The sequence below is a fragment of the Cydia amplana genome, chromosome 14 (assembly GCF_948474715.1).
Source record: "Cydia amplana chromosome 14, ilCydAmpl1.1, whole genome shotgun sequence".
NCBI classification, from domain to species: domain Eukaryota; kingdom Metazoa; phylum Arthropoda; class Insecta; order Lepidoptera; family Tortricidae; genus Cydia; species Cydia amplana.
In genome coordinates, this window is record NC_086082.1 from 16114104 (window position 1) to 16140921 (window position 26818).

The 26818-nt window shown below is 37.5% G+C and overlaps 3 protein-coding genes across 3 annotated transcripts in view; 1 reads left to right on the forward strand and 2 right to left on the reverse strand.

The window, feature by feature from the left end:
• Nucleotides 1-1895: 1895 nt before the first annotated feature.
• On the reverse strand, nucleotides 1896-4173 carry LOC134654182 (serine/threonine-protein kinase RIO3). The gene is made up of 2 exons (XM_063509628.1): nucleotides 2692-4173; nucleotides 1896-2368 (listed from the first exon to the last, which is right to left on the reverse strand). Exons 1-2 carry the CDS (start codon nucleotides 4030-4032, stop codon nucleotides 1934-1936), a joined length of 1776 nt encoding a protein of 591 aa, XP_063365698.1. The 5' UTR covers nucleotides 4033-4173; the 3' UTR covers nucleotides 1896-1933.
• Nucleotides 4174-4752: 579 nt separating this feature from the next.
• Nucleotides 4753-7242, reverse strand: LOC134654224 (large ribosomal subunit protein eL34-like). The gene is made up of 3 exons (XM_063509694.1): nucleotides 7161-7242; nucleotides 6954-7025; nucleotides 4753-5076 (listed from the first exon to the last, which is right to left on the reverse strand). Exons 2-3 carry the CDS (start codon nucleotides 7016-7018, stop codon nucleotides 4782-4784), a joined length of 360 nt encoding a protein of 119 aa, XP_063365764.1. The 5' UTR covers nucleotides 7019-7025; nucleotides 7161-7242; the 3' UTR covers nucleotides 4753-4781.
• A 349-nt stretch (nucleotides 7243-7591) lies between these two features.
• Nucleotides 7592-26818, forward strand: part of LOC134654194 (bone morphogenetic protein receptor type-1B) — a 118046-nt gene continuing 98819 nt past the window's right edge. The window contains exon 1 of the mRNA XM_063509651.1: nucleotides 7592-7725. Within this exon, the coding sequence (XP_063365721.1) occupies nucleotides 7722-7725 (4 nt within the window). The 5' untranslated portion in view covers nucleotides 7592-7721. The remainder of the gene's footprint in view (nucleotides 7726-26818) is intronic.

The following is a 26818-nucleotide window of genomic DNA, read 5'->3' on the forward strand; positions in this document are numbered from 1 at the left end:
TTGGGTGCTAGTACTAGTGTAAGACAAAGATAGTATGATTATCTCTGTCTATGTTTGAAATGAGACAGTTCTTTGACACACTTTAGTTGGTAATGCAAAAATTGCATGCGATATTATATGTTGCAAGGCACTGCAAGGTTTTTGTCTAGTTTGTTTTGTTCGTGTTCATAAATCGCAACCATCTATACGTCTGTAGAGTCCTTCTTCACTACTGATGTCATTGTTGCCAACATTACGGTATTAACCGTCAACGTCATTATAGACTTCACATCAAATCACATCACTGTCATAACCAAAGAGTATAATAACATATATATCATAGATGGTAGTATTTCTATATATATATATATATATATATATCTTTACTTTATGGACCGTCGATTTGAATTGGAGGGGGTGTTGGGTAGGGGGGAGTAGAGGGTGCAGTACCCATAGTTATGTAGATATCCATGGTTAAAGTTTGTATGAAATTACTATGAAACAAAGGAGTAATCAGTAATGTCATAGCAGATGTCGAAAGGTGCCGTTTTGTGTTAATTTATATTACCTTTTATACCACACCACCATCCTCAAGGTCACCAAAATCTCAAACTCATGAAATCTTATGGTCACCAAAATATTTGATCACCAGAATCTCAAGGTACCCAAAATGTCATGGACACTTAAAACCGAATCAGAGCACCCACTCTCCACGTGATCTTGTCTGTCCTACCCCTAGGGAGCAATTCCAAAAACGGAGGTGCGGAGGGAGGGCAGTCCTCGGCTCCTCGCCCGCTCACTACACTCGGCTCCGCAACTTCGGCTTACTGGTCGCCTTCGCCTCGCTGTACGTCTGTAGAGCCCTTTGCCCCATGACCACTGACGTCATTGAACTCTACATTGCGGTACCTATTTTCCAAGGCCCCAACGTTGTCGGTTCTCATCACAGAACATATTAAAGAGGTTAGAACGGCTATCGCGCGCAGTTAGTATCGGAACCGGTGTCGCCGCTCGTTCCTCTCCACATTTCTCGCGCAACGGGTGTAAAAACTTGTGTGCCTGGTGAATGGATACGCCTCCTTTAGACAGATTTGATGTCTGGCTTCTTAATCTGAACGTTATTGTGGCGCAAGGCATGTTTACGTTTTTCGGTCAGCGCGGGCGAGTACTAGCATCTGCTCGCATCGCCATTCTACTTGTTCTGTGGTTCTCATAACAAAATTTTATACTCAAAACGTAGCCATTTTGGTGGTGGGCAAGCTGTGTATGTGTGCGTTAAAATGTGTGAGTTTATTGCACGTTTTTAGGGATGTGGACTTTTCGTTTTGTATCATGTAATAGTTATTTTCGATACAAGTGCGAAAAAGAGGAAATTCGAAACGAGTGGCGATAAATTAAAACACGACCGAAGGGAGTGTTTTAAATCGACACGAGTTGCGAATTACCTATTCGCACGTGTATCGAACAACGTTTTACAGTACATATGGCACTTTAAAGTTTCGACATACGCACGAAAAGTGCTATTTTACGCACTAGTGCGGAAAAGTAGCCCCATATGTACTGTAAATCATGTTTATCGATACTCTCTACACAGCGGAACGGAATAGCGATTAATTGAAGCTTCGATATCTTCACTAAAAATAAACAACCTGGAAATGCATCCAAAGAAATAAACTATGACTTATTGTTTTACATCCCCCATCAGGTGACCTCTAAACTCTGAGAAGCTTTTTTATAACTGAGGAATAGGTGTCGAAAATTAAACAGTAATAGTCAAAGTCAGCAATACAAGGTGGCAGTTTTATTGTGTAACATACAAAGAGTATCTCATACAAACACCAAGTAACCCACAGGTAGCTATGCTTTCAATAAGCAACTGCACCCTAAGTACTCTTTATTATACTGTGCCCTAACTCTATAAATTCAGTATACCATGGATTCTACACAAAATTTTTTAAGACTTTTTCTCCTTCTCGGTACTACCTATATCCCCGACTGATGATACATCAATGACATTACCAAAGTTGGTTTCTTTATCAACTATAGATGTAGTTGGTTCAGACAGGTTTACCGTATTACCAAAGTTGGAAGCGGTATCAACAGCCTTCACCTTCTGCGACTGTGTCCACATTTCCTCAAACTCATCATCATCAGAATCAATGTCCGAGTCACTCTTTTGTTTTGCTTCGCTGCTCTTATTCCAGCAGTACTCAAACGGATAGCTCACATTCCTGTTGTCGTCTGGAGCTATTTCAAAGCGGGATGAGAGTGAGTTGTAAGTGGTGTGGACTCCTTCCAGCAGGTTGACATCCACTTCTTCAAAACCTGTGATGGACTTGAAGAGTTCTTCAGCTGTCTTTACGTCTGGCACCCCCTTTTTCTCGAAGAACTGAAATTTAACAAGCTTTTATGAAAACAAAGCAAAAAAGCATGATAATATTTCAATAAAAAAGACTCCAAAGGATAATTTATACAGAATGATATCAGTGTCATTAATCAATGTGTGTAAGTAAATGTGTAATGAGACCGTTTTGCACAAATTGGGTCCATAAGATAATCTTTAGTTAATAGATAAGAACGTTTGTTTTGAATGTAGATAAGACTTTATAAAGTCATGTTGTGCAATAAGCCAAAATAACTTTTGGGTGTGAGATGTAAGAATTATGGAATTTTTGTGTAAAAGTACAATGAGTATGTAAAATGTTTTCTTACATTGCTGATGTTACGGCAATCCCTGAGCAAGAACTCAAGTCCATTAGGATGGTCCGGCTGCACGGACTGCGACACGTCAATGAACCAGCACTTGTTCTCCCACCACAGGATGTTGTACTCCGACAGGTCCGCGTGGATCATGTGTCCCTCCTTGTACAGTTTGTGAACACCTTCCACAACCTCCTTGTACACACTCTCCCATTTCTCAGGGCTTAAGATTGCGTCCCGCAGCTTCGGTGCAGGCTTATTATCCCTGCCAATGAAGGACATAACTAGGATATGTTTCTTCAGACAAATCATGTCAGGGCAGTTCAATCCGATCTTCTGCATCCTCATCATATTATGCATCTCTTTCTCGGCCCACATATGAACGATTTTCCTTGGGTTTTGCTTAGAAAAGCGGTCTTTGAAGCGATAATCGGCTTTAATATATTTATCGCGAGTTTTGAACTCATTCAAAGTAGTTTTGAACACTTTGATGGCACATTCTTTAGGCAGGATCATGTCTGGGAATGAAGGATCGCTGTTAGCGTGGAGTACTACCGATTCCTTCCCGGTTGAGATTATACCATTAATATCCTCCAACATTCCGTTGTTGATGAGCTTGAAGAGAATCAGGCGAGTAGCTTCATCAAGACCCATTTCAGCAGTAGCTTGGCTCTCTTTTCTGTCCAACATCTTATGTCTACGTGACTGGTGGTGTCTAGTTTGTTCCTTCAAATGGTTGAACACAGAGTTTGGCAGTTTCATGTCGAACCCAGCGCCGTCGCCCGTGCACACCTCGGGTGGGAACGCCATGATGCGGCACGCGTTCCTACGTCCGTTGATAACGCTGTCGTGCTTGGTCACCATCTCTCCATCCTTGATAATATACCCCCTCTTTGGCAGACTCGCGTATTCCTTCTCGTTCGTCTCGAACCGATCCCAATCTTTCTTGGCTGCGACTTCCACATCTTCATCTTCCGAATCTGTGTCGTACACGAGATTTTCGGGTACATTGCGGTAGTTATCATATGACACGGAAACTTTGGCATCTCCGTTGCGCTTCTTCTCGACTCTCTTGATTTCGTCATCGTATTCTTTGTCGAACTGACATTGCAACACTTTTGCAATAATAGCATCCGAATCGCAGTATTCTGTTAAGTTTGCTTCCTGTAACTGCTGCAGAATCTCCGGAGGAATGTCATCGGATGACGATGGACACACTTGCTGATCAGATATCAACTCCGCGAACTTTATTTCTTCTTGGACCTGCAGTCCTTTTGCATATTGTTCAGACATTATGTCCGATAAGTTTTCTGCCGCCACGGGCGCTGAAACTTTTTTCCAGGGATTCGACATTTTGTTTAACTTATTTATTAACAATATCACAGATGTTTCTATAGGAATTTAATAAAGATTTAGGATAAAAATAAATAATTTCACAATAATTATCTACACGATGTACGATAAATTTAGTGAACCACAGATTATAAAATGTAAATCACAGACAATGTAGACAGCATAACGTCAAATTCCGTAACAGACTACCGCACCGCGACCCATAAGTGAGAGCGAGAAACAGAAATTTCTTTCTCGCTTTCACTTATGGGTGCGGCACGGTAGTCTGTTATGGCTCTAAATGTGTACTTCTTTTACCAGCACGGCATTTTAGCCGGGAGCCGGAACGGAAGGGTTATTGCGCACGTTGGGGATGTGAAGAGCCAGGATAGGATAGTTGTGCAAGTAGAACGAGTAGTAGTATCGTGGATAACATTATAATACTCCGGTAGTCTGGCAAATGTTCATTGGTGTAAAAATATGCCCAGAGTGAAACCTCGAACATTCGTAATCTGCTGCTCTCTCCCGCAAACATGGAACTTTCGAGACAGGCCCCCTCACCACACTGATGAAAGCTGCCAGACGCCATATCTAGTAATATGTTACTAAGGAATAAGGATAGTCTAGCACCATCCAAGGCATAGCAAACTATAAGGCGGTCATAATGATCTCACAATTGTATTCCTTTTTCCTGGACTAGCTTAAAGGAAGGATTATGATTGTTCAATAAAACTCGCATCAGATTTTTAACTTTTATTTATACCCTAAGCTCATTTCGCGGCCTTCTTGCTGATCCTGGGGTTGGCCTGTTGCGCTTTGTACACCTTCACCAGCTTCTGCTCTTCAATGAGGAAGGCGCGGACGATGCGCTGCTTGACGCACTTGTGGCATAGGACACCACCGTACGCGCGCTTGACGGTCTTCTTGCGGTAGCAGAGGCGAGAGCGCTCAGCGGGACGCGCCGGCTGGATGCCTCGGAGCTTGCTCTTGCAGTTGCCACATCTCGGGATCTTCTTGGGCTTCTTGACGTATTGGTAGACTAGGCGGCCGCCGGGGGTGCGCACTCTGGAATTTACGAGTGTGGTATAAAGTATCAAGTCATCAATAGCTTTTGCATCGGAAAGAGAGGAATAGTGGTATCGGAAAATGATCATGTCGGAAATTCATGGACTTCAGAATAGCTGATCAGAGAAAGGTCAGTAATGTTTGAATTAAATTTAAAATTAGGAATAGGTAGTTCTAATGTTCATTGACTACTCGTACCTAGATGTAAGATATGCCTTAACAGGGTGCCATGTGTTCTCACAACCTTTTACTGTAACAACTATATGATATGTACCATTCGCAATAAAGAATCCTATTCTATTCTAACATTGGTAAGATCTACTAGTAAACTGTTGAGTTTGATTAAAGCCTAACCAGTAATATATGATCACGCGACCTATTGCGGAATTTCAATGAAACTAAATTTTTCATAGAAACTGAACTGTCACCACATACAAGGGAATAACAGCACCCTCTTGACAATGATCATATATTTCTGGTCGGGCTTTACAAGTCATTCGTCTTGACCAATATGGATGGGATATAAGCTGAACATGAAAATGTCACTGTCAGATGTCAATTGGCAGCATGGTGAAACAGACCCCAGAACTTAATCAAAAGTAACAAAAAATATTCCTGTGTCCCATTACGTTTTCAGGGTTCACAAAGGCCTAGCTTATAAGTTTACCACCTGTACAATTACTTTGTGAAATTGCAATAAAATATTGAGTATTGAGTATTGAGCCATATTTTGTAGAGTATATGGAGAAAAATATCTTGTCTCTAATAATCAGATCACATTGTAGCTGTTCAGATGATTTAAGCCTATCACAGATGTAGCTATAATATTTATTAATATACTCTAAGATATCTACTCAAAGGTTAACTGGAAGAGATCCCTCAAAGGGATAAGTTCACCTTTGTACTTCTTACTATTTTTTTGTTATTTTTAATATGTCTTGTACAAAAGAGGAGTTTACTACTACTACTACTTACGACTATTATAGCTAAGCACCAACCAGAACCACACACTACAAAGAGACTAAAATATATATTTTTGCCTTTTGCCATTATAAAACTCGTTTCTTTACTAGAGATAAGTATATTGGATACAAAGTCACTTCAGAAAAGGAAGGAAATATACCAAAATGTATGTTATAACTGTGTGCGTGGACTCGGTCAACTAGTATGTAAAATATATCATAAGATGACTTGCTATAATATATATTTTATATATTAATATATTTTATAGCTGTGTTAGAATTCAACTTTCTGTTCCTGGAGGATAACTTGCAAATATTCTACCGACACAAACATCACTTAGTAACTACTGTCTGTGTAGGTGATACTTCAGTGGCTTTGGTATACAAAATGTAAAATTTGGAAGTCTGACCAAGAGAATACACAAGATATATAAGTTTATAATAAAATACTAAGAATAATATGTTTGAAATTGACTTCTATTTACAAAGTATCTTATTTACAAATTAATGCCCAAAGCAGACAACTCACATTAAACGAATATGTTTCCATTCATATTAGAAAGTACTAAATGCAGTACCTAACCTAAATGATTGATAAACATGAGAAAAACATTGTGTGAAGTGTAGATTTCAGAATATTTTGCTAGAGATTAGCTGTAATCTAAACATAATGTTAAGTCTTTTATTTAAAAGGTTTATAAACAGAAGTTAAACAGTACTAGGACACATGTTAAGCGTCTTTGAAATATCTGCCTCTTAGGAGTCTTAGGACCAATTCCAGTTACCGACTTAAGAGGTTATGTCAAAGGTAAACTATATATTTGTAAGACAGGTATTTGTAAATTATCATGTAATTACGTTACCTGTGACTGTCTGTTAGGGTATTTCTGTAATAAAACAAGTAGAAAAACTCACATCCTCCTCTGGTTTGATTTGGTATTGTACGACAGACGTCGTCTGAACGTTAGCCGCTGCACCATCTTGAAGCTGAAATATTAAAGAAATTATAAATTACACATACACGGCACTGTAATGCACTATTTACTGCATCAATTTTATAGTAATTATCGCCGGATTAATATAGATTTTAAGAAATCTTTTAAAAACACACAAATGTCCAACCTTTTTGACAGCTCTTGACAAGAAAAGAAAAATAGAATTTACGTTGGCAATACCATTGGTTGGTTGGTTCTCTTTGCTTAGAAGCTCTAAAACACCATAAAACATGTATTACATGAAAACATTCTAAATGAATTTTACATCAAAATAATATAAGAGAATAGGAAATAAGGAAAAATAATGCGTGTTACAAAATAAATGTAAAAGGTTTATATAGTGTCTTAAAAATGTATATACCTAGTCGCTTACAATAATGATTTTAAATATAAAAATGGGTTATATATCTTGTTTGTAAAGAAATTGATTAGTTAATTTATTGGACAGTAACTGGTTTCCAGCTTTTCTATAAGAATATTTTGGTTACAAATTAAAAATGTAGAAATAAATTTTATTTACTACAAAACCGGTTTGGCTCCAACGAGAACAATCTTTAAAAAAAGCAAAAGTATGTTTTTAAATCTTGCAACCCATAAATTGTAAAATGGCCGCTGTGTGATGATTGTGGTGATGTTATTTGTGTTTTGTATCGCTCAACCGTGTTTTTAAAGTGAAATTTGGCTGATAATGGGTGAGTTTTATAATTTTCTACTGCCATAGTATATAAAATACAAGTTATTCCAGTTTAATTACACCGAACAGCAATGTAATTAAATATACGTATAAAAACCAGAATCCTTTTAGTTTGTCCGACTTACTAGCTTTTGAGAGAGTTTACTTGCACGTGAATGAATGTATAACATCTTCAAATTAATCTGTTATCAATACCAATAAGCCCAGTTAAAAATTTGACCCGCTATTGAAAATTAGAAGTTATTCTTGTATCACAGTTAAACAAAAAAAAAACTGATCCTGTATTGGTCTAGTTTTGGTTAACTATTTGTTTTCTTAACAACAAACTTCATTTTCTATGAATAATATTATTAGTAAATTAATTAAGTAACTTGAGTATTTAAATTAATTGATGCAATGAATTCACTGAAATATCCTACTTGTTCATGACTGAAGAAATTAGTCCTATAGACGTGTTTATGTTTTTAATTTCCCTTAATTTATTTCTTATATGTTGATATCTATAACTCTATCTATTCTAGCTAAAAATTTGTTTCAAGCTGCATAATTATAATTATAGTAACCAGACAAGAAGTGTGTTTGTTATCCTACAAATCTGTTAGCATATTTGTCAGTAGATGTCACTACAGTACAGTTTCCATTATCTAGGAGGGGTGCGCGCGGAGATAGTAAACAAAAATATTGCTAGCATGGAAACCGTTTTTGAAGGGATTACTCTGATACCAACCTTGTAAGATTTATCATTTGTTTGTTACGGTCAAGGAAAATAAGGAGAGGCTATATTTAGGTCTTATAGTTTTTTCACTGCTGCCCGTAGCTTAAGCTTTTGGAGATACATTTGTATTGCATTGCAACTAATGCAAGGTGAACTGTGAACCAAACTGTGTAGTGAGCAGCAAGTAATTATAATACACAATACATTTCTAATACTAGACCTACAGGTTAAGTGGTCCATCCTGAATTGTATCCATCTGGCGCCTGTTCTCTCGATAAACCATAATTGAAATTTGAATCACGGGTTTGACTGGGTAGTATTCAAATCATACGAATTGTTACTTCAATTGAGTTAAATGGTCCTGATGTCATGACAATAAGTCTTTGTCAATTTAACATGTAAAATAAGTACCTACTCTCATAAAACCATAGGGGTATGAATGAAAGGATGCTAAGGATAATGGAAAATAAATGATTATAGATGACACAGATAACACAGATTGACCAAATATCAAGTTTTTTTTTAATTTCATGTTTTCTTATGGCATTCCTATAGTATAGCTGGTCAACCAAATCTTGTCAGTAAAAAAAGGCGCAAAATTCAAACTTTACGACGACGACGATATCCCTTCGCGCCTACATTTTCCAAATTTGCCGCCTTTTTCTACTGTCAAGATCTGGTTGACCAAGTATAGTTTTTATTTTTTAGGTTTAGGAATTGGGATTAATAAAAGTAAAGAAAGATAATATTTCTGTTATATTTTTTCACTATTTTAGGAAGTACACATGCACATACATTTTTTTTTTATAAAAGCAGATATTATGTATCTTTAAATACCTAGTTCGTTTTGTAAGTCAATTAATAAAATTTACCATAGGTACATTTTTGTATTAAACTTGAATTAATTTTTTTTGGATTGTATGTAAGCGTAAAATTAAGTACGGGCGGAGAAAATTTGATTTAGGTACTACGTAATTACGAAAGTTTCTTTTATAAGATAAAAAGACGAAATGAACACCAAAAGATGCTCCTATAGTAATAAAAATAAAGCACATTTCCTGCCACATTCTTACGCGATATTCTCACCTAAAAAAGGCATCATGATTAATTCTCCCATATAAATCGGGCCCGTGTCGAATCCATTTTTGTGGTTACCCATTTACGGTAATATGGGGGCTTATGTACGTCGTTCCCAGGGCTGCCGGGAGTAACGAATGTGAGAACTGGTGGGAGGGTTATAACCACTTCTCTATATCTCTCTATAGTCTATCTATCTATATCAGCATTTAGTTTGTCCGTTTCTGGAATATGCCTCCTCTAAATCCGCTCAAGACTTTCTGTCCCAAGCCACTTGTATATGTAGGTATATAAAAAGTCCAGAGTGGTTAAGTTTGAGACTTGACCCCACGCTTGTACCTTGTACGTAAGTTGCCAAAAATTTAGGTAATTTATGTATTCGTATATAGGTTAAATATGAATTGTCATTATTATGAATAAACTAGTGAATGGTATCGGATCAGATACACAGTAAACATTTCAATTTCAACCAGTATTTTTACATAGTATTGGCGTTCCCGCAGATTCTTTACTAATGTTTCCCATTGGCTGTTATAAAATATTGTACAACATCGTGTGACAGGGACAATATGATAGTATTTATACTATTTATAATGTTTTATTATGTTGTCTCTGTCATCATAAGAATAAGAAGCCGACTGCCGAAACCTATCACCGTGCATAAATACTTTGGCGTCTACTTTATTCATACCTTGTGTTAAATTTAACGGTTATATATTATAGACTTTCCTAGCTAGGTAATGCATAATGCAACCATGCAAAATGTAAGGTAAGTAAAACTGTTATATGTATAGTCCTCCATGTCGTATCCGACAACGGCGACCCTTACACTTTTCTCTGATGAGCACGTATATGGCTCGCAAAACCGAACTTCGTTTTAAATATCCGATCGCACTGTGCACAATAAAGCTGCCCTTGGTCATTATATGTGTATGCGTAAGAGGGCTTAGGATAATCTGTGGATAGGGGACAACCACAAAAATAAAGGTCATTTAAATTCACACTCCCGCAAACAGAACTTTACATAATTCTACATACCACCTTTGTGCTCTTAATGTACTGTTTATATTTTGATTGCGCCGTAGGTGTCAGAAATGTCAGAATAAGTGCAGCGTACAAAGACTCTTCTCCGAATCGTCCGACATTGAGATGGGTCGCCTTTAATAATAATAACGATAAACGGATACTACCATAGATATGGAGATTCGTTAGAGCTGAGCTCGCACCTCGCAGCCATATAAGATCATGAATCATGTATGGCGTTTGGTGAGTAGAGTACGTTTAGATTTAGAGACAATTAAGACTGACGCCACGAAAAAAAATTGTATCCTGTGACATTTAAATGTAATTTATTAATTTCTGTGCAGGTAATAAAGAAACCTCCCATTTTGTCCTAATATTGTATATAGAATTTAACATACCGATTTATAAGAACAGGTTGTTCAGTTCACTCAGTGAATTTCTTCTGCTTCACTGTGTAAAGCTCTATCAGAGTAGATATTTCTGTCGTTGTAAGTTTGTACTGAGAAAAAAGAACTTGGGTCATGAATATAAATAAACTGAAAAGTGGATCATTTCCCGCTATTTTCTCTGAAGTAACTGCGGGTTTCCCCGTGATCTCAGATGTAAGTTGTTTACTGCTAAGCACTGACTTAATATAAAAGAAATAGACACACAAAGCAGAACAAAAACGTCAAGAAATGTGGATCCCAATGACGTTTCGCACCATTTGCATTGATGATAAAAACGCTTACGTAAATTTTGAGTCAAGATAAATGTTTCGTACAGAAAAGAGCTTAATGTCGTAAGCATTAAGTGTCAAATTTGCAAACATAAGTACCAACACTGTTAAAAAATTTAGTCCGATGGCACTAAACGTAACGTATTTACGTCAAACAACGTCAAACGAGAATAATGAACGAATGGAGTCACTTTGGTACACTTTAATATGTATTACTGTACAGGAAAACCAATTGAAGTAATAAATAAAACAAATTTAATTTAATCGGGAGCTCAAATAAAATTAATTCGTGGTTCAAATTCAAACAAATCAAATTTTTAATTCGTAAGTATACGTCTTTAAATACTAATTTCCTTGAAATAAATTCTACTTATTAAATAACGGTGTATTTAAGATCTACATTTACTCATAGCGCGGGTGCACGGGGACATTTAGATACTGATTGGATTTTTTTTATAAAGTCTACCTATACTTTATAAAAAAAATCCTGTGGTTGTCACTGTGTTCCGACAGGTTTAGCATTTACAGTTAGTCGATATAAGCCCTTATTGGTGGTGTATATGTCGGAAACAGGGAAATGGGCCGAACACACAAGTGCCGTTTTGCCTTGTTTAAAACTGCATCACCCCTATCTCTTGCTATAATTAAATAGCAGTCCACTTTGCACGTCGCATAGGTTTTCTTGGAAATCTTGAATTTAAACATAATATTATTTCTTATGAATTCCATATAAAAATATAAAAAAATATTGACCTCACATCGACTCATTAGATTTTTGTTCCTTAACATCCCTTCTTTGGTACTAACAAATTAATTTATTCAAAACCATAAAATTACCACCAGATTACGTAAATTATGTAATGCTATCCAAAGAACTAACCGAAAGAAATACATTCCATCCTTTTTCCTTGTTTTATCATTGTTATTTTTACATATTTTAACGGCACATTTCGTAATTGTTGACAACTTCACATTTGAGCGTTTCAAACAAGACTAAACGAAAAAGTAATGCATGATCTGTTTTGACATCACTTTTGTGGGGCCATTTTTGGCGGCTGATTGGGTATCCAGTTCTTTATACTATATCAATGCTGCTAAGGGCTCCTCTACACGATGGGCCAGCGCCGGCCACTCCAAGGGACGCAGCCATGCGGTAGAATGAGATAGCAATATCACTTGCTCCCTCTAACGCATAAATGCGTCCCTTGGAGTGGCCGGCGCTGGCCCATCGTGTAGAGGAGCCATAACGCGTATGAAGTACTGCTCTAGGCCGTGGTGGGTACCTACTATAGTTGTGGATTTCATAGTGAATCATTTACATATAGTGAGCTGTTGCTTTATTGTTATTTGCCCTGTTATATACCTGAGGCAAATGAAATAATGATCACTACACCTTATAAAACAAAGTCCCCCGCCGCGTCTGTCTGTTTGTGTGTATGTATGTTCGCGATAAACTCAAAAACTACCTAATGGATTTTCATGCGGTTCACCTATGAATACGAGGGGCGTTCAATATATAATGAGAATGAGATGCAAACTCTTTAAATATTAGGAAAGTAAATACTGGCCGGTAAAGCTAATCTACCTAGCTGATTGCCATGAAAAAAAAAACTAACTGTTTTTTGTTTTAAAAAAAAATACGGCGATTTCTTTGCGATGCTGTTGAGTACGTTAGCGAAAATGGAGAAAATTGAACTGCGCGCCGTTATTAAATACTTGTGTTTGAAAAATTTTTCTACGGAGCAAGTCAATTTAGATTTACGGGACACTTTAAGGTCTAATGCTCCTCCGTATTCGACAGTTACACGTTGGTGCGCCGAATTTAGACGTGGAAGAACATCGACCATGGATGACCCCCGCTCCGGACGCCCTACTACAGCAGTAACTGAAGAAATTGTGAAAAAAGTCGAAAACTTAGTTTTGGCGGATCGTCGTGTCACGGTTCGTTTTATTGCTGAAAATGTAAAGATTTCAACGGGGAGCGTGCATAATATTTTACATGAACGCTTGGGTATGAAAAAGGTATCAGCGCGTTGGGTACCCAGAATGCTTACTGACACGCAAAAACAAACTAGAGTCGAGATTTGTCAAGAAGCTTTGGACCTGATACAGCAGGACCGGGAACTTTTTTTGGCGCGATTTATAACAATGGACGAAACATGGCTCCATCATTACGACCCTGAAACGAAACTGCAGTCTATGACATGGAAAAGGCCATCATCTCCAACTCTGAAGAAATTCAAGGTGGGCCCATCTGCCGATAAGGTCATGGGCTCTGTTTTTTGGGATGGTAAAGGGGTCGTAGTGATTGAGTATCTCGAGCATGGAGCCACTATTACCGGCTCTTTATATGCCAAACAAATAGCAACATTGCGCAATGAGATCCGTGAAAAACAGCGAGGTAAACTCTCGAAAATTGTGTTGTTCCATCAGGACAATGCACCGGCACACAAGTCCGCCGTTGCAATGGCTGCAATACGTGATGCTGGGTTCGATATCCTTAAGCATCCTCCGTATTCACCAGACCTCGCCCCTAGTGATTTCTACCTATTTCCGAGATTGAAGAAATACCTAAGAGGCAAGAAATTTGAAGACGACGACGCGGTAGTCGCTGCAGTACAAGATTTTTTAAGTACTCAAGATAAAACCTTTTTTAGAAATGGAATATTAAGTTTAGAAAAAAGATATACTAAGTGTATTATGCTAAAAGGTGACTATGTCGAAAAATAAAATAACAGTTAATAAAAGTTGTATATAACATACTCATTCTCACTTTTTATTGAACGCCCCTCGTAGAGTGATCCTTGAGGAAGGTTTAGGTGTATAATTTGGTAAGGTTTTGTGTAACCCGTGCGAAGCTCGCTAGTACTTGTAAAATAATTATAAGGCCGCCTTTACACCTGTAAGTTTTACTTACGTAAGTAGGGACAAAGCTATTTGTTAGAATGAGATAACGATATTCATCTCTCATTCTGTGGTATAGTTGTGTCCCTACTTACGTAAGTAAAACTTACAAGTGTAAATCCGGCCTAAGAGGTACAAGAATTTATTAAACGCGACGTCGACGTAGTTAGTGTAGATATATATTTTTAATTTTTATACAGTGTCGAAGTTTTAGATTTCTTCATTTGCTCCAGCTTCTTGATTTGACTCGACTTGATTCATGAATTATGACGAAAATTTGCTTACAAATTGTTATAGCTGAAGAGATTTATTTAAGAGAGTACATACTAAGCGGCAATTCAATGTACTTACGTTACGGTGATAATATATTCGAAGACTCGAAGACTTTGAACTTGCCTGACAAAAATATTTTTTAATTTATTTTAGTTTATTTTGTTTTATTTGTTAGGAAAACTTACAGCTAGAGTAAGTTAATAACATATACAGTACAGGGTGGTCCAAACCTTGACGTCCAAAAATTTTTTTTAGATTCCTCACGTCGTGGGCTATCAGAATATACCCCATGTATGTTAGCCGATTTTTCGTAGTTTTCGAGTTATTATTTTTTAAACTTTTAACTTTTGTTATGAAATTCCGGGGTTCCCATACAGGGTGACTAAAAAATAACTGCATTTCCGTTGCCATGGGAGGTTTTGGGAATATACTGAGCAAAGGACCCCGCAGCAAACATAGGGAAAAAGTGGTTTCAGTTAAATCTCACGAAATTTTAGTATGATGTTAATTTGGCTCTCCTGATAATTTTTTTGTATGGGCACAACTCTCTCAGAAGTATACTTTCAGAAATAATCAAGTATATGATTCTCTATTTACGCGACATGTTCTCTAAAATCGATATACATATTGTTATGACACGAACTGACAGTTACTGACGTTATAAGGTGCAGCCACCAACTGTTAGTCATGTACGCTTGTTTAAGCCCGTGTATTTTTGATTCTTCCCGATGGTGAGACTACCGGATGAATTATAACAGTCAGTCATGGTAGATTTGGTTAACGCATTTGGTGAACGCATCGTCGTCACGAAATGTTATATTTTCTTACTAAACGTACTCGTATGTCATGGGATACGTATTGTCTACTACTATATTTGAATTTTACTCTTAAAAAATCGTCTGGGAGCGTATTTTAACAAAAACATCATCTTTTCGGTAACACGTCTCAATGCGTTCCTAACAGAGGAACTTCAAGGCATGACTGTAATTTATTTAAACTAGTGCCCACGCCAATTACTGGGATTAGTTGCCAAGCGGACCCCAGGCTCCCATGTGCGGTGGCAAAATGCCGGGACAACGCGAGGAAGAAGAAGGAATATTATTAACAGTTTCCCTATATCGGATTGCTACATCTATTTTATGTAGGTTGTCGATTGGGAATACGTCTCAAACCTCGAGGAGCGATAAGATTATTGCAGACAAAGCAAGGACTTCTTGCTGCCATCATCTGCTATAAGTATTTTGCTTATTTTAAGTCATGTGCTTATACCTAATAACGTAATTATTAAAGATAAAATATGATCTTTATAATATTTCTGTCACATTGTCATCGCATGTTATCAGTTATCTATGTTATGAACGACATGCAAAATAGGACAAAGAGGAGGAATTACGTAAAAATGGTTAACAAACACATATTTTGTATAAAACAATTACATTAATTATTTCTGAAAGTATACTTCTGAGAGTTCTGAGGAAGTTGTGCCCATACAAAAAAATAATCAGGAGAGCCAAATTAACATCATACTAAAATTTCGTAAGATTTAACTGAAACCACTTTTTCCCTATGTTTGCTGCGGGGTCCTTTTACTATGGGACCAAACCCGAAATCGCGAAAAAAAAATTTACCGTTCCATAGAAAATGGACCACAGCCAAAATGTATGAAAGACAAATTTTTTTTCGTTATAATAGAAACAATGAGCCAATTACAAGTTTCCACAGGTCGAAACTGCTTGTACATGGCGTGCGAAATTACAAATCTATATACTTTACTTACAGTTATATTCGTCAATTATTACGTTTGTATTTAACCAAGCAAATTCGTTTACAGTCTCAAGTCTGCACAACTTGAATGCTCACGCAGCTTTCATACATCAAGCACGATTTGATATGTGTTCGCGCCAAACACGACATGCCGTGCTAGAAGTGCTGCAATCTTGCTCTAACAGATACTACAGTCAACTGTACCCATATTTATGTCCTTGACTGTACAACTATAAACGTTTACAAACCTGCCCCCATTAATCCCCCAAACCTGATCAAAGGCCGTCTCGCCCACTCCGTACCATTGTATTCCGAAGCTATGCTCGAGAGGCGTCAACTCTCGTCCCAATGACAATGTACAATGCGTCCAGCCCCCTGCATTGCTTTAACTCGTAATGGAAACATCAATATTGTGATGACTTTCTGGAATTATTTCTATAATTTACATTTTGAGTAGCATTTGTTTGTGATGTGTGGTCTGAGGTTATATGGACTTGAAGTTTTCTCATGAACCAGCCATGTATTTTTATGTATTAGGGTCATAACTACTCAGACTGAAAAAGTTCTGATCTCTCCTTCTTTTATCGAGAATTCTAGGCATTTACGTTTTTTGTCTTTGAAGTAGATACACCTAACTGTGCTTCTGACGCAGTTTTGTATGTAGTTATGCTCTCAGGATCACGAAAAAAAGAATCCAACCAAATCCAGAAAAATCTTGATTTCGCTTATTGGCCGATAGGTATCTCACATTTATAGATAGGTATCTGTTTCTCGAGCAGTAACATATCAAAGAAACAAGTTAAAATTCCGAACTTTTAGTCTGCTTATTTCGTTCTGACCTTTAAGTATGCAAGCTGAATATTTTGGTGTTTAACTCATTAAATATACTCCAAAAGGAGTGATCTAATTCTGGTCGCTGCAAGCTGCAAGGAAGTGGGTCTTTCTTATGGAAATAAGCCAAATTCACGTAAAACCAAATTAGGTTTAACCTTAACAAGATATACCTACATTTATGCAATGGAATTTGTTTGCAAGAAACGCATAGCGATTGGTTCATTTGGTGCTATACTATAATATAGGTATTTAGTAATGAACAGTCACCACACGGGATTGTTATGCCATTTAGGGTTCTTGCTAATTTGGAAATTCTTTAGCGTTAGTATTGTACACAAGCCTTCTTGAGCTTACTGTGGGACTTAGTTAATCTGTGTAAGAATGTCTTATAATATTTATTTATTTATTGTACAATCAATTTAGCTAGGAGCCTAAATGACGCAACAATCGCGGAGTGTGATGGTACCTTCTACTTACATACCTACAAGTAATATTCTGAGTTTTCCTAAGCCTAAAGTTTGCCTGAGGAATACTGTTAAGATAAATATTCAATTCAATGTTTTGTCTGCCGATCTAGGAGCAGACTGTGCTCCTATTCCTTAGTAATTGGCTTATGCCGCGTATACGCTAGTTATTTACTAAACTGACTGCTATGTGAAATAGACCCTTTTTGAATTTTGTCTCCCTTACGATACTATCACTAAAGAAGAGTGGAATGACGTAGCATGCCTCTGACAAAGCTCACCAAACTTAAACCCATCAGACGAGCAATGATCCTAATGGACGAACGTATTGTCCATTTCGAATCACCATTAACAATCAATCGATCCGTAGCTCCGATCTGATAATTCTCAAAAACACGTGTATTGTTGTTGTCGAACCAAAAAACATCATTTACAAAATATCTAAAGCCAGCTAGATTGAGCGATACATACATTGAATTGAACCTGCCACCGATCGTTTAGCTTTGGCCGTTGGATTAATGAAAACGATAAGCTTGAAGATCTTGGTAAGGAATGTGATCATGGTAATGATTTTTATCTTGACGATATATGTGTAAGCTGCGATATTTAGATTATCTGCTTTTAAGCTTTTCGTATGCTTTCATATCTACAGATAAAGTAAGAAATGTCAAAACCTCAGGGAAAAAGGTTTAATTTCGTCTGCCGGGTGTTATTCGGGGGTTGGAAGGCAGGATTGAAAAGACAAGAGAAGAAGGGAAACCTAGAATAACTTATCTTAGCCAAATAAAAAATGATACATCGTATGAGGAAATTAAAAGACTGGCACAAGAAAGGAATGATTGGCGATTACTCCACCGACAAGAGCAAAGCTCTTAAGTTATGATGATGATGATGATGGGTGTTATTATTTCATTCGATTTATAATTGCTATTCGTTGTAGATGTTGGATATGTGACGACGTCGACTTGTCATGCCATAAAAGGGGATATGAAATAGTCATTCGTTCATTATTTTACTAAAGTAGGTAATTGGCTACACGACAACTAAGTACCTATTAAGTACTCATGCAATTTCAAGCCGTATGAATATTTCTGTAGCAGACCTTTGACCTTAGTCGTGTTAATTGCCTCTAGGAGCTTTGTGCTTAAATGTTTTTGCTAGTCGTGTAATAACGTCCGGCATTCGCAAACCGTCAAATTCCGTTCTCAATAATATGGATCACGTCCACATTTATTCGCATCGTCTGACGTCACGATTCTTTCGTTGCGTCTACGTACAAATCCACGCGCACGCGCCGTTTTGTTTACCAGCCGACGACCGAAAGGAAATACGAACAAAGTTTACACATCGGGCCGTTTACCTCTCTAAAATGAGGTATTTGTTCTACAACAAGCCTTTGTTTAGGTTTAAACAATGTATGGATAGCCATACAATATTATGTGTTCAGACTGCGCGACCTGATTTAGATCTGAGTCCGTTTACAGTTGTTTGTTTGACTGTGGTTCATTTATTGACCGTTTTTCCAGTCGAGTGATTGTCGTGGGAATGCTCTGGATAAGGATAGAGCTAGACGTCTTCAATGTAGTTTATTCGTATGTCCAGCAATGTACCTATTTCTAATGAAGATTGTAATTTATTTTTAATTGCGCTTAAGCGTTGGGTAAACCACTGGCAGATATCTGAAATATTATTGATAATGAGATAATGACTATAATGTATGATATTTGGTCTTAATACTCTTAATCTTATGGTCTATCTGTAACGATCACGTCAGCGGCTTTGTTACATTATGTATATCCAATTACAAAATCTATAATCTTATGTAGGTAGATATTCAAAACAGTCTACTTAAACATTCTTATTCGATACATTATTAATTTAAACCTAAGCATTTTCGATTTACTCAATATTAATTTTACATATACATTCAACAAACTTGCTTGCCTTAATCTCTATCGATTTTCGATAATAGAAAATTAATTCGCGCTATCAACATAATGAATTCAAGATCTTTATGTATCTCAAGACCATATGAATAGCTGAGTGGGGTCGTAGGGGCAGATAAAATACCCGCTAACGTTCGAAGCGAGATCTCCAGATAGCTGTCTTGGGTGTGGGCACTGGGCATGGATGTAAGCTCGATATTAAAGCAATTTTACACTGAATCGAATGAGCATCGATTCAAACACGTGGGTTTCAGTAATGTAAGCATTGCGATTTGAACATCCGATATGGGTGTAACGAATTGTTATGGAGACAGCTAGACGCGTTTGTTTTGGTTTTGTTTCTCGTTATTTTTATGTAATAGCGTTTAGAATTACATTTGGTTTTATGTGTTTCTTTTAAAACAACCACACGTATACACTAAAGGTATATCATCATCATGTATTTAGATATAGTGTCTATTAACATTTAATATGTTCGGTGGTCAAAAATCGTGGGTTCAAATCTCGGGTGTGCTGTATAGACCACAGAACAAGTAGAATGGCGATGCAAGCAGGGTACGTGTCGCCGCCGGTTATGAGCAAACGCTCGCATGCTAGTACTCGCCCGCGCTGACCGAAAAACGTAAACATGCCTTTTGCGCCACAATAACGTTCAGGCTGGCTGCCAGCCTATTATGGATAGCTTTATCCATCTTTATCCACGTGATAAAATAACTGTCACTGTTTAACACCGTGGGAAAGAAAGTGACGGACACCGTTTTATCACGCTGTCACGTAGACAAGAACGACCATCATATCCGTACAGATTAAGAAGCCAGACATCAAATCTGTCTAAAGGAGGCGTATCCATTCACCAGGCACACAAGTTTTTACTACCGTTGCGCGAGAAATGTGGAAATGTGGAGAGGAACGAGCGGCGACACCGGTTCCGATACTAACTGCGCGCGATAGCCGTTCTAACCTCTTTAATATGTTCTGTGGTATAGACTATGGAACAGTATAAATCGCTCTCGGAAAAAAATGCATTAAGATTGATAAGGATACAGATCGAATTTTTAGTCATAATTTTGCATTTTTTTCCGAGAGCGATTTATACTGTTCCATACTACTACTTATACTGTTCTGTGTATGAACACAGACAAGACAAGGTTAATTTGTACAGGATTTATAAATCAAATTATCGTACTGCTGACTACCTTTAACGAAATATTATAAATAAAAAAATAAATCCTATTCAAGGATATTGTCGAGTTCCGTCGGATTTCAGTTGCAAATATAACCTAGTAATTTCGAACGATACTTCTTACATCGACACTGATCCTCCAATAATCCTGTTATTTATTCTTCCTGTAAACCAGCCCTCAGTCCTCCTAATACCATCATATTAGTTATTTATTTTGGAAGTCCGCTGCCCGGGACGTTAAGCCTGCTTAATGGCCTCTTTCCGTCTTTACGACGTATTTAAAGGATTCACACTTTTAATTTGAAAAACATGTTGGATTTTTGGGTTCCGAGCTCTAAATGAGGTTTGTGTTTGGGTTGGAAGGACTCGTATTTTATTTTAGTAATGAGAGTAGTACAAACATACATATACATAGGTCGCATTAAAAGTTTCTAGAATGTGCTACAAAGAGGTCCAGATCATGCAAAGTAAACGTTTATTTTTCGGATATATGACTGTTTGCTTTTTTAATACACACGGTGTAATATACCTATTAATATTTAGCAAAGTTGATCTCTCTTCTCAGTCAAACATTGCGAATTGAGCCAATTCGTTAGTATAGTAGTCACAGTTCTAGAAAAATAAACGTAGAGAAATAAAAATATCAAGTTGTATTCTATACCTGTACCATCGCCCACACTGTTAACTGTCCATTTACCTTATGCCTCTTGTAATAAGGTCCAGCGATGTACAGTTAGGAGTGTTGCTGTTTGTACCAAGTAGACACTTGCTGTAACTTCAACCCACCTCTGCTAATTAAATTATACCTTCATCGAAACAGACTTGCATTGAGCATGAAACACGTAAATGTCTAATGGTGTAACGGGATGCGGTTGTGCTGTTGTGGCGAGCAAGGAGTAATTCTGTCGGTAATGGGGCAGACGTGATAGTGTTGCATCCATAGGATAGTGGTTATGCACCGATATCGGAAAATCTTGAATCATAATGTTTGCTACAAGTTCAACATGAATCTTTAGTCTTTACCATTGCTCATGTTGAAACTATTTCTTCGCTAAAATAAAATTTAAATAAAAAAGGTTGCTATAAGTTTAAACTTTAAACGTTTTGTGCTAATGTGTGTTAGATACGGGTGCGTTAGGGCTAGAGTATACTTATTAGATTTAACTAACTAATCTAACAAGACTATTCTATAAACTGACCGAGCGTTAGCGAAGGTCTCCGTTTCAGGTTGGGCAAAAATGCTTTCGAATGTCCGGATGCTCTCCTCTACAGGTCGCAATTCTCAACCGATTCTCTTGAAATTTTGTGAGCAGGTTCGATTCTTAATTTATTTTTTTCGTCGATTTAGTTTTTGGAAATTTTTCAAAATGCCTGGCCATACATTTATACAGTTTTAAGTTATGTTCGCTAGCCACAGCTCGCAAAGCCACTAGTAATTTCGAATTATTATCGCTCAGTGCTAGAGAGCATCGCATAGATAAGACCTTGAAGTGGCCACGCCAAACGCCATTGATGATTAGCACCCATACCTTTGATCACAGACGCGAATGTACTGAAATGCGTTTTCCGACACGAGCAATCGACCTGTAATTCCTCCAATTGATATTCTCCGATGTGTTATTATTAATGCCCCGCGCGATTGATGGCAGTGCGTGGTGTAGCTGTGTCCGCGCTCGGCTGCGCAACCACCCGCAATTTATACGTACGTGCGAATGGTCCTTCCCTAATTGCGGTTCTTAGCTTCGAATTTCTACGTCGGAAATGACCAATTATTTGACAGTCCCGCGGAGCTAATGCCACGACATTACCACTCATTTTCTTAGTTAATATTGAGACCTGTCAAGTAATTGCTTATTTTTGCATGACTGCATACGAGAGCTGTAATTTTCTTTATGTGTTTAGAATTTTCTCTTCAGTTGGCACGGAGTACATACGACATTACATATGCTGCTTAAATGCTGGCGTGTTCATATAATGGTTGGCTTGCAACAGAATGCCACTTAAAGTCGGCATGGACACGTACGCGGCTCCACGTATCTTATTGAACGTTGGCAATCTGTGTTCCTATTAGGGCAGAGCGGTGGTGCGGCGCGCATATATGGGCATTAAATGGTCGCCGCGACCCGCGGTACTGCGGTTAACACGCCCGGCATCGTTTTTTGTGGGAAGTTCCTTGCAAACGAAATTACGCCCGATTCGGCGCCAAGCGGCCGCCTCCGCTCCTCTTTTTGCCTCGTCCTTCTACTTTATTATTTTTATTTAACACCTGCGCCCGGTAATCTGTGTTCGACGATCTCCCGAACGCTTAACTCTTTTTCTTATTGGTCTCGTCCGATTTATAGCGTCGGAGTTTTGTCGAGCGTTAGGTGTCGTTTAATTTCCCCGCCCGTCGCGGTGACAATCGATTATGCTCGCCCTTGATTAAGAATTCTTTTGTGGGTTGACCTCTTGCCAGAATCGCCGGATTATTTAAATAAATCGTGAGCTTAACTTAAGCCGAGACGCAGAAATATTAATTCTAATTTGTTTGCTTGTCTTTTATTCAATACTTATTCCATGGTCTAATAAAACATGGTCTTCTCTTCCCAGAGTGTCACTTGCCTACGTCACAATAACATTGCCACTTTATTTCAACATAACATGTTACATGGGTACATTATATCTATGGTTAATAAGTTAATTTATTTCTTTATAATTTAATAATTTTCATTTATATGTATTTTATCTTAAATTTTACAATAACACGTCATTTTTAATTATTCATTAGCAATATCTTCCGATTCACGAAAGAAATTTCAGACGTTCGGGTAATTCTGTTTACACTACTGGCAACACAGGATAGCGCTTTCACATTTGACAATCCGCCATTTTGTCCCTGACCGACCGTCCTTGTCGAACGCGTGTTAATTGTTATTCCCTTCTCGCTCAGTGTCAGCAGTCGCAGTGTTTTCCAAACTTTTCACGTCGTAAGCTTCGTAATTAATGTTTTGTTACGAAAATGGTTGGCTGCTCTATTCGGAACTGTAAGAGTAGGAGTGAAAAGTGCAGTATAGATTTGTTTTATTTTACTATGTTTCTACATGAATAACTTAAAATTAATGCCGTTAAAATAATTTTCACTGTTGGTTAAAATTCTCCCACATTTTAAAGTTTGAGAACCTGTAAACAGCATGATGACGTAGGCAAGTGCCAGTTAGGTCATTCGCGAATCTCGGAATAGAGTACCAGGCGGAGTATATTATTATACCATGACTTATTCGGAATTTTCTAATACCTAATCGTAAAATGTGTGATTTCTCAATATTATCCGCTTCGCTGCGTTTGTCACCATCAATATTCATTGTTCTTTTCGATCGGTATTTTTTGTTTACAAATCTGAAGAGTTTTTCCTTTCTCTAACCGAACCATGAAATTACCGATCCCCAAAACCAGTCTGCCCTTATCACCTGAAAATCTATTAACTCTGAAATTCTTCGACCTTGTAAGGCCCAAGCAGTATTAGTTAATGATCTATTGTCCCGTTATTTGTGAAGAGCCTTAATTGCCGCTACCGCGGGCTGCGCCGGCGCCGACCCTATTATTAAGTTATCTCTAACGCGCAGCATTCATACTTTCGCTGACTCATCGGGAATTGAAACACACACCTTTATCACGACTTTGTACAAATTGTTCTCACGTGATATTGGTAGGTATAAGGTTATGTTATTAGTTATTATTATTAGCCGGAAATGTGCGAAAATGTGATGAAAAACGCGATGAAAAGAGTTCACATCTGCCATGCAGCTAGAGGTGACCATTTGGCAGACATTATTTTCCATTAGTAATTGCCAACCCTAAATGCTATATCATTTTACTTTTAAGAAAATACTTACGTAATATTGTTCATATTTCGTAAAGTAACATTTAAAAAGTGTGTACTTCTAATTTGACCACTCTGTAGATACCTCTCACTAAATCATTAGTCGTACCTACATACCTGACAGTATCGTAAACGTCAACAGAGCAAGCATCTGCGAAGAAAAAAAAAGGTGCATATACATACCTTGTCTGGTAACTGAAAGGATCTGACTTTGAAATATAGATTCTGCAATGTATATCAACACTATTGTGATCACTGGTCGAGCAGCAGACGTTACGCAAGACCTGCGATCGGATATTTAAATACGCGGCGCCGGCGCACAGGAAAATTACAATCACGTTGTTCGAGATCGAGAGTAGGGTTGCCGAGTATACATAAAAAAAATCGTGTATGTACAGGATTCATGAGAATTTTTGGTTTTTAGGGTTCCGTACCCAAAGGGTAAAAACGGGACCCTATTACTAAGACTCCGCTGTCCGTCCGTCCGTCCGTCTGTCACCAGGCTGAAATTTTCACAGACGATGTATTTCTGTTGCCGCTATAACAACAAATACTAAAAACAGAATAAAATAAAGATTTAAGTGGGGCTCCCATACAACAAACGTGATTTTTGACCGAAGTTTGCTTGTTTTGCTCTATTTTTTATTGATGGTGCGGAACCCTCCGTGCGCGAGTCCGACTCGCACTTGGCCGGTTTTATTCAATTCTGACATGTTTGTTGTCGTAGCGCTTTTTCGCGAACGAATATTTAAGAACGTATTCGTTGTGAATTACCTAAATTATTACCTCCAGATTGTTTAAATTTAATTATCACTCTGCTAAGAACATAATAATGTGTTATCGGCCAAATTTCAATTAGAATATTGAGTTCTTAGTCTAATATCGGAGGTGACCTTATTGGCTATCAGACGGTTTTAATTATATTAATGAACGTGTTAACTTGGGCATGATTATCATGTGGGCTGTGGGCGCTAATCTTAATATTTTGGGTTTCCGTGTTTCTCAGAATTATTAGCAACTTATGTTCTAGTTCTAATGATCCTTATGATCTTATCCTATAGTTGCCCAGACAGCAAAAATTGCCAAGGCAAATGCTATTTTGAAAGTAAGATTGTCAAAATTGAAATAAGAATGGAATAGGAGCTTTTTATAGGCCTCTGAGCGGGGCTAGGCGTTATATTCATATAAGTATTAGCTTATGCCCGCGATTTGGCCTGCGTAGAATGATGATTTCCTATGTCCTTTCTCGGAACTCAAAACTATCTCCATACAAAATTTCATCCAAATCGGTTCTGCGGACGAAGCATGAAATTGCAACAGACACATACTTTCGTATTAATAAATACATAGGGATACGTACCATCAAAACGTAATTAATGAGCAAAAACAAGGAAGAGCTAAAAAAAAAACTGTACTTGTTGTGATACCTAATGGTAGCGAATGTAGCGTTGTCAGCTTTTCAATTCCTACAGGAGATCCATAACCGTATTAGTACAACAAATTTTTAAATTTTAATTTCTGTGTTTACGCATATGGTAAGATTGGTAAGAAAATGTACAATTAATTATTCTTTGATTCGGAGTATTCGGACTAAAATACGTTCTGCATAGAATTCGGTACCAACTTGAATCATAAATCAAGCTAATAAGTTTATCAGTTATGGAGTCGTAATATCCTTATAAAGGACATCCAATTAAATGTTGTGGTGTCCAGTTTAGATAAGGCGGGCTACTGTTAAATTGCGAAATTGCACTAAAGGCCCGAAGGCACGAGTTTACCTGCGCTTGCGAACAAAAAAAAATACACGCAGTATACGCAAACCCACAGATTATTAATTTGTTGTTGTTAGAATATAAACGTCGTAACTTGATGTGATTATTAAAGATGCATTCGGCTTGTTGGAATAAGTAGGTATTAGTATTAATAAGAAAGTATGTTTTATCTTTGATCTATACTTTGATTACTTTGCTCTTTTTCTTCATAATAAATGTATGAGAACTTACTATTAGCATGGCATTTTTATGAACTTACTCTTCATCTTCCTCGCGTTGTCCCGGCAATTTGCCACGCCTCATGGGAGCCTGGGGTCCGCTTGGCGACTAATCCCAGTAATTGGCGTGGGCACTAGTTTTTATGAAAGCGACTGCCATCTGACCTTACTATTAGCATGGTATTAATGTTTATGTTTAAGGATACATCTTCTTTCAGCCAATGTTTGTGTTTTGTTTTAGTAATGATTGATATTTCTTTAATAATCCAATTTGTCTTTATGTCTCTGGTTTAAAAGAGTTTAGGATAGGATGTTAATCAAATTGTAAAAAAAACGTTTAA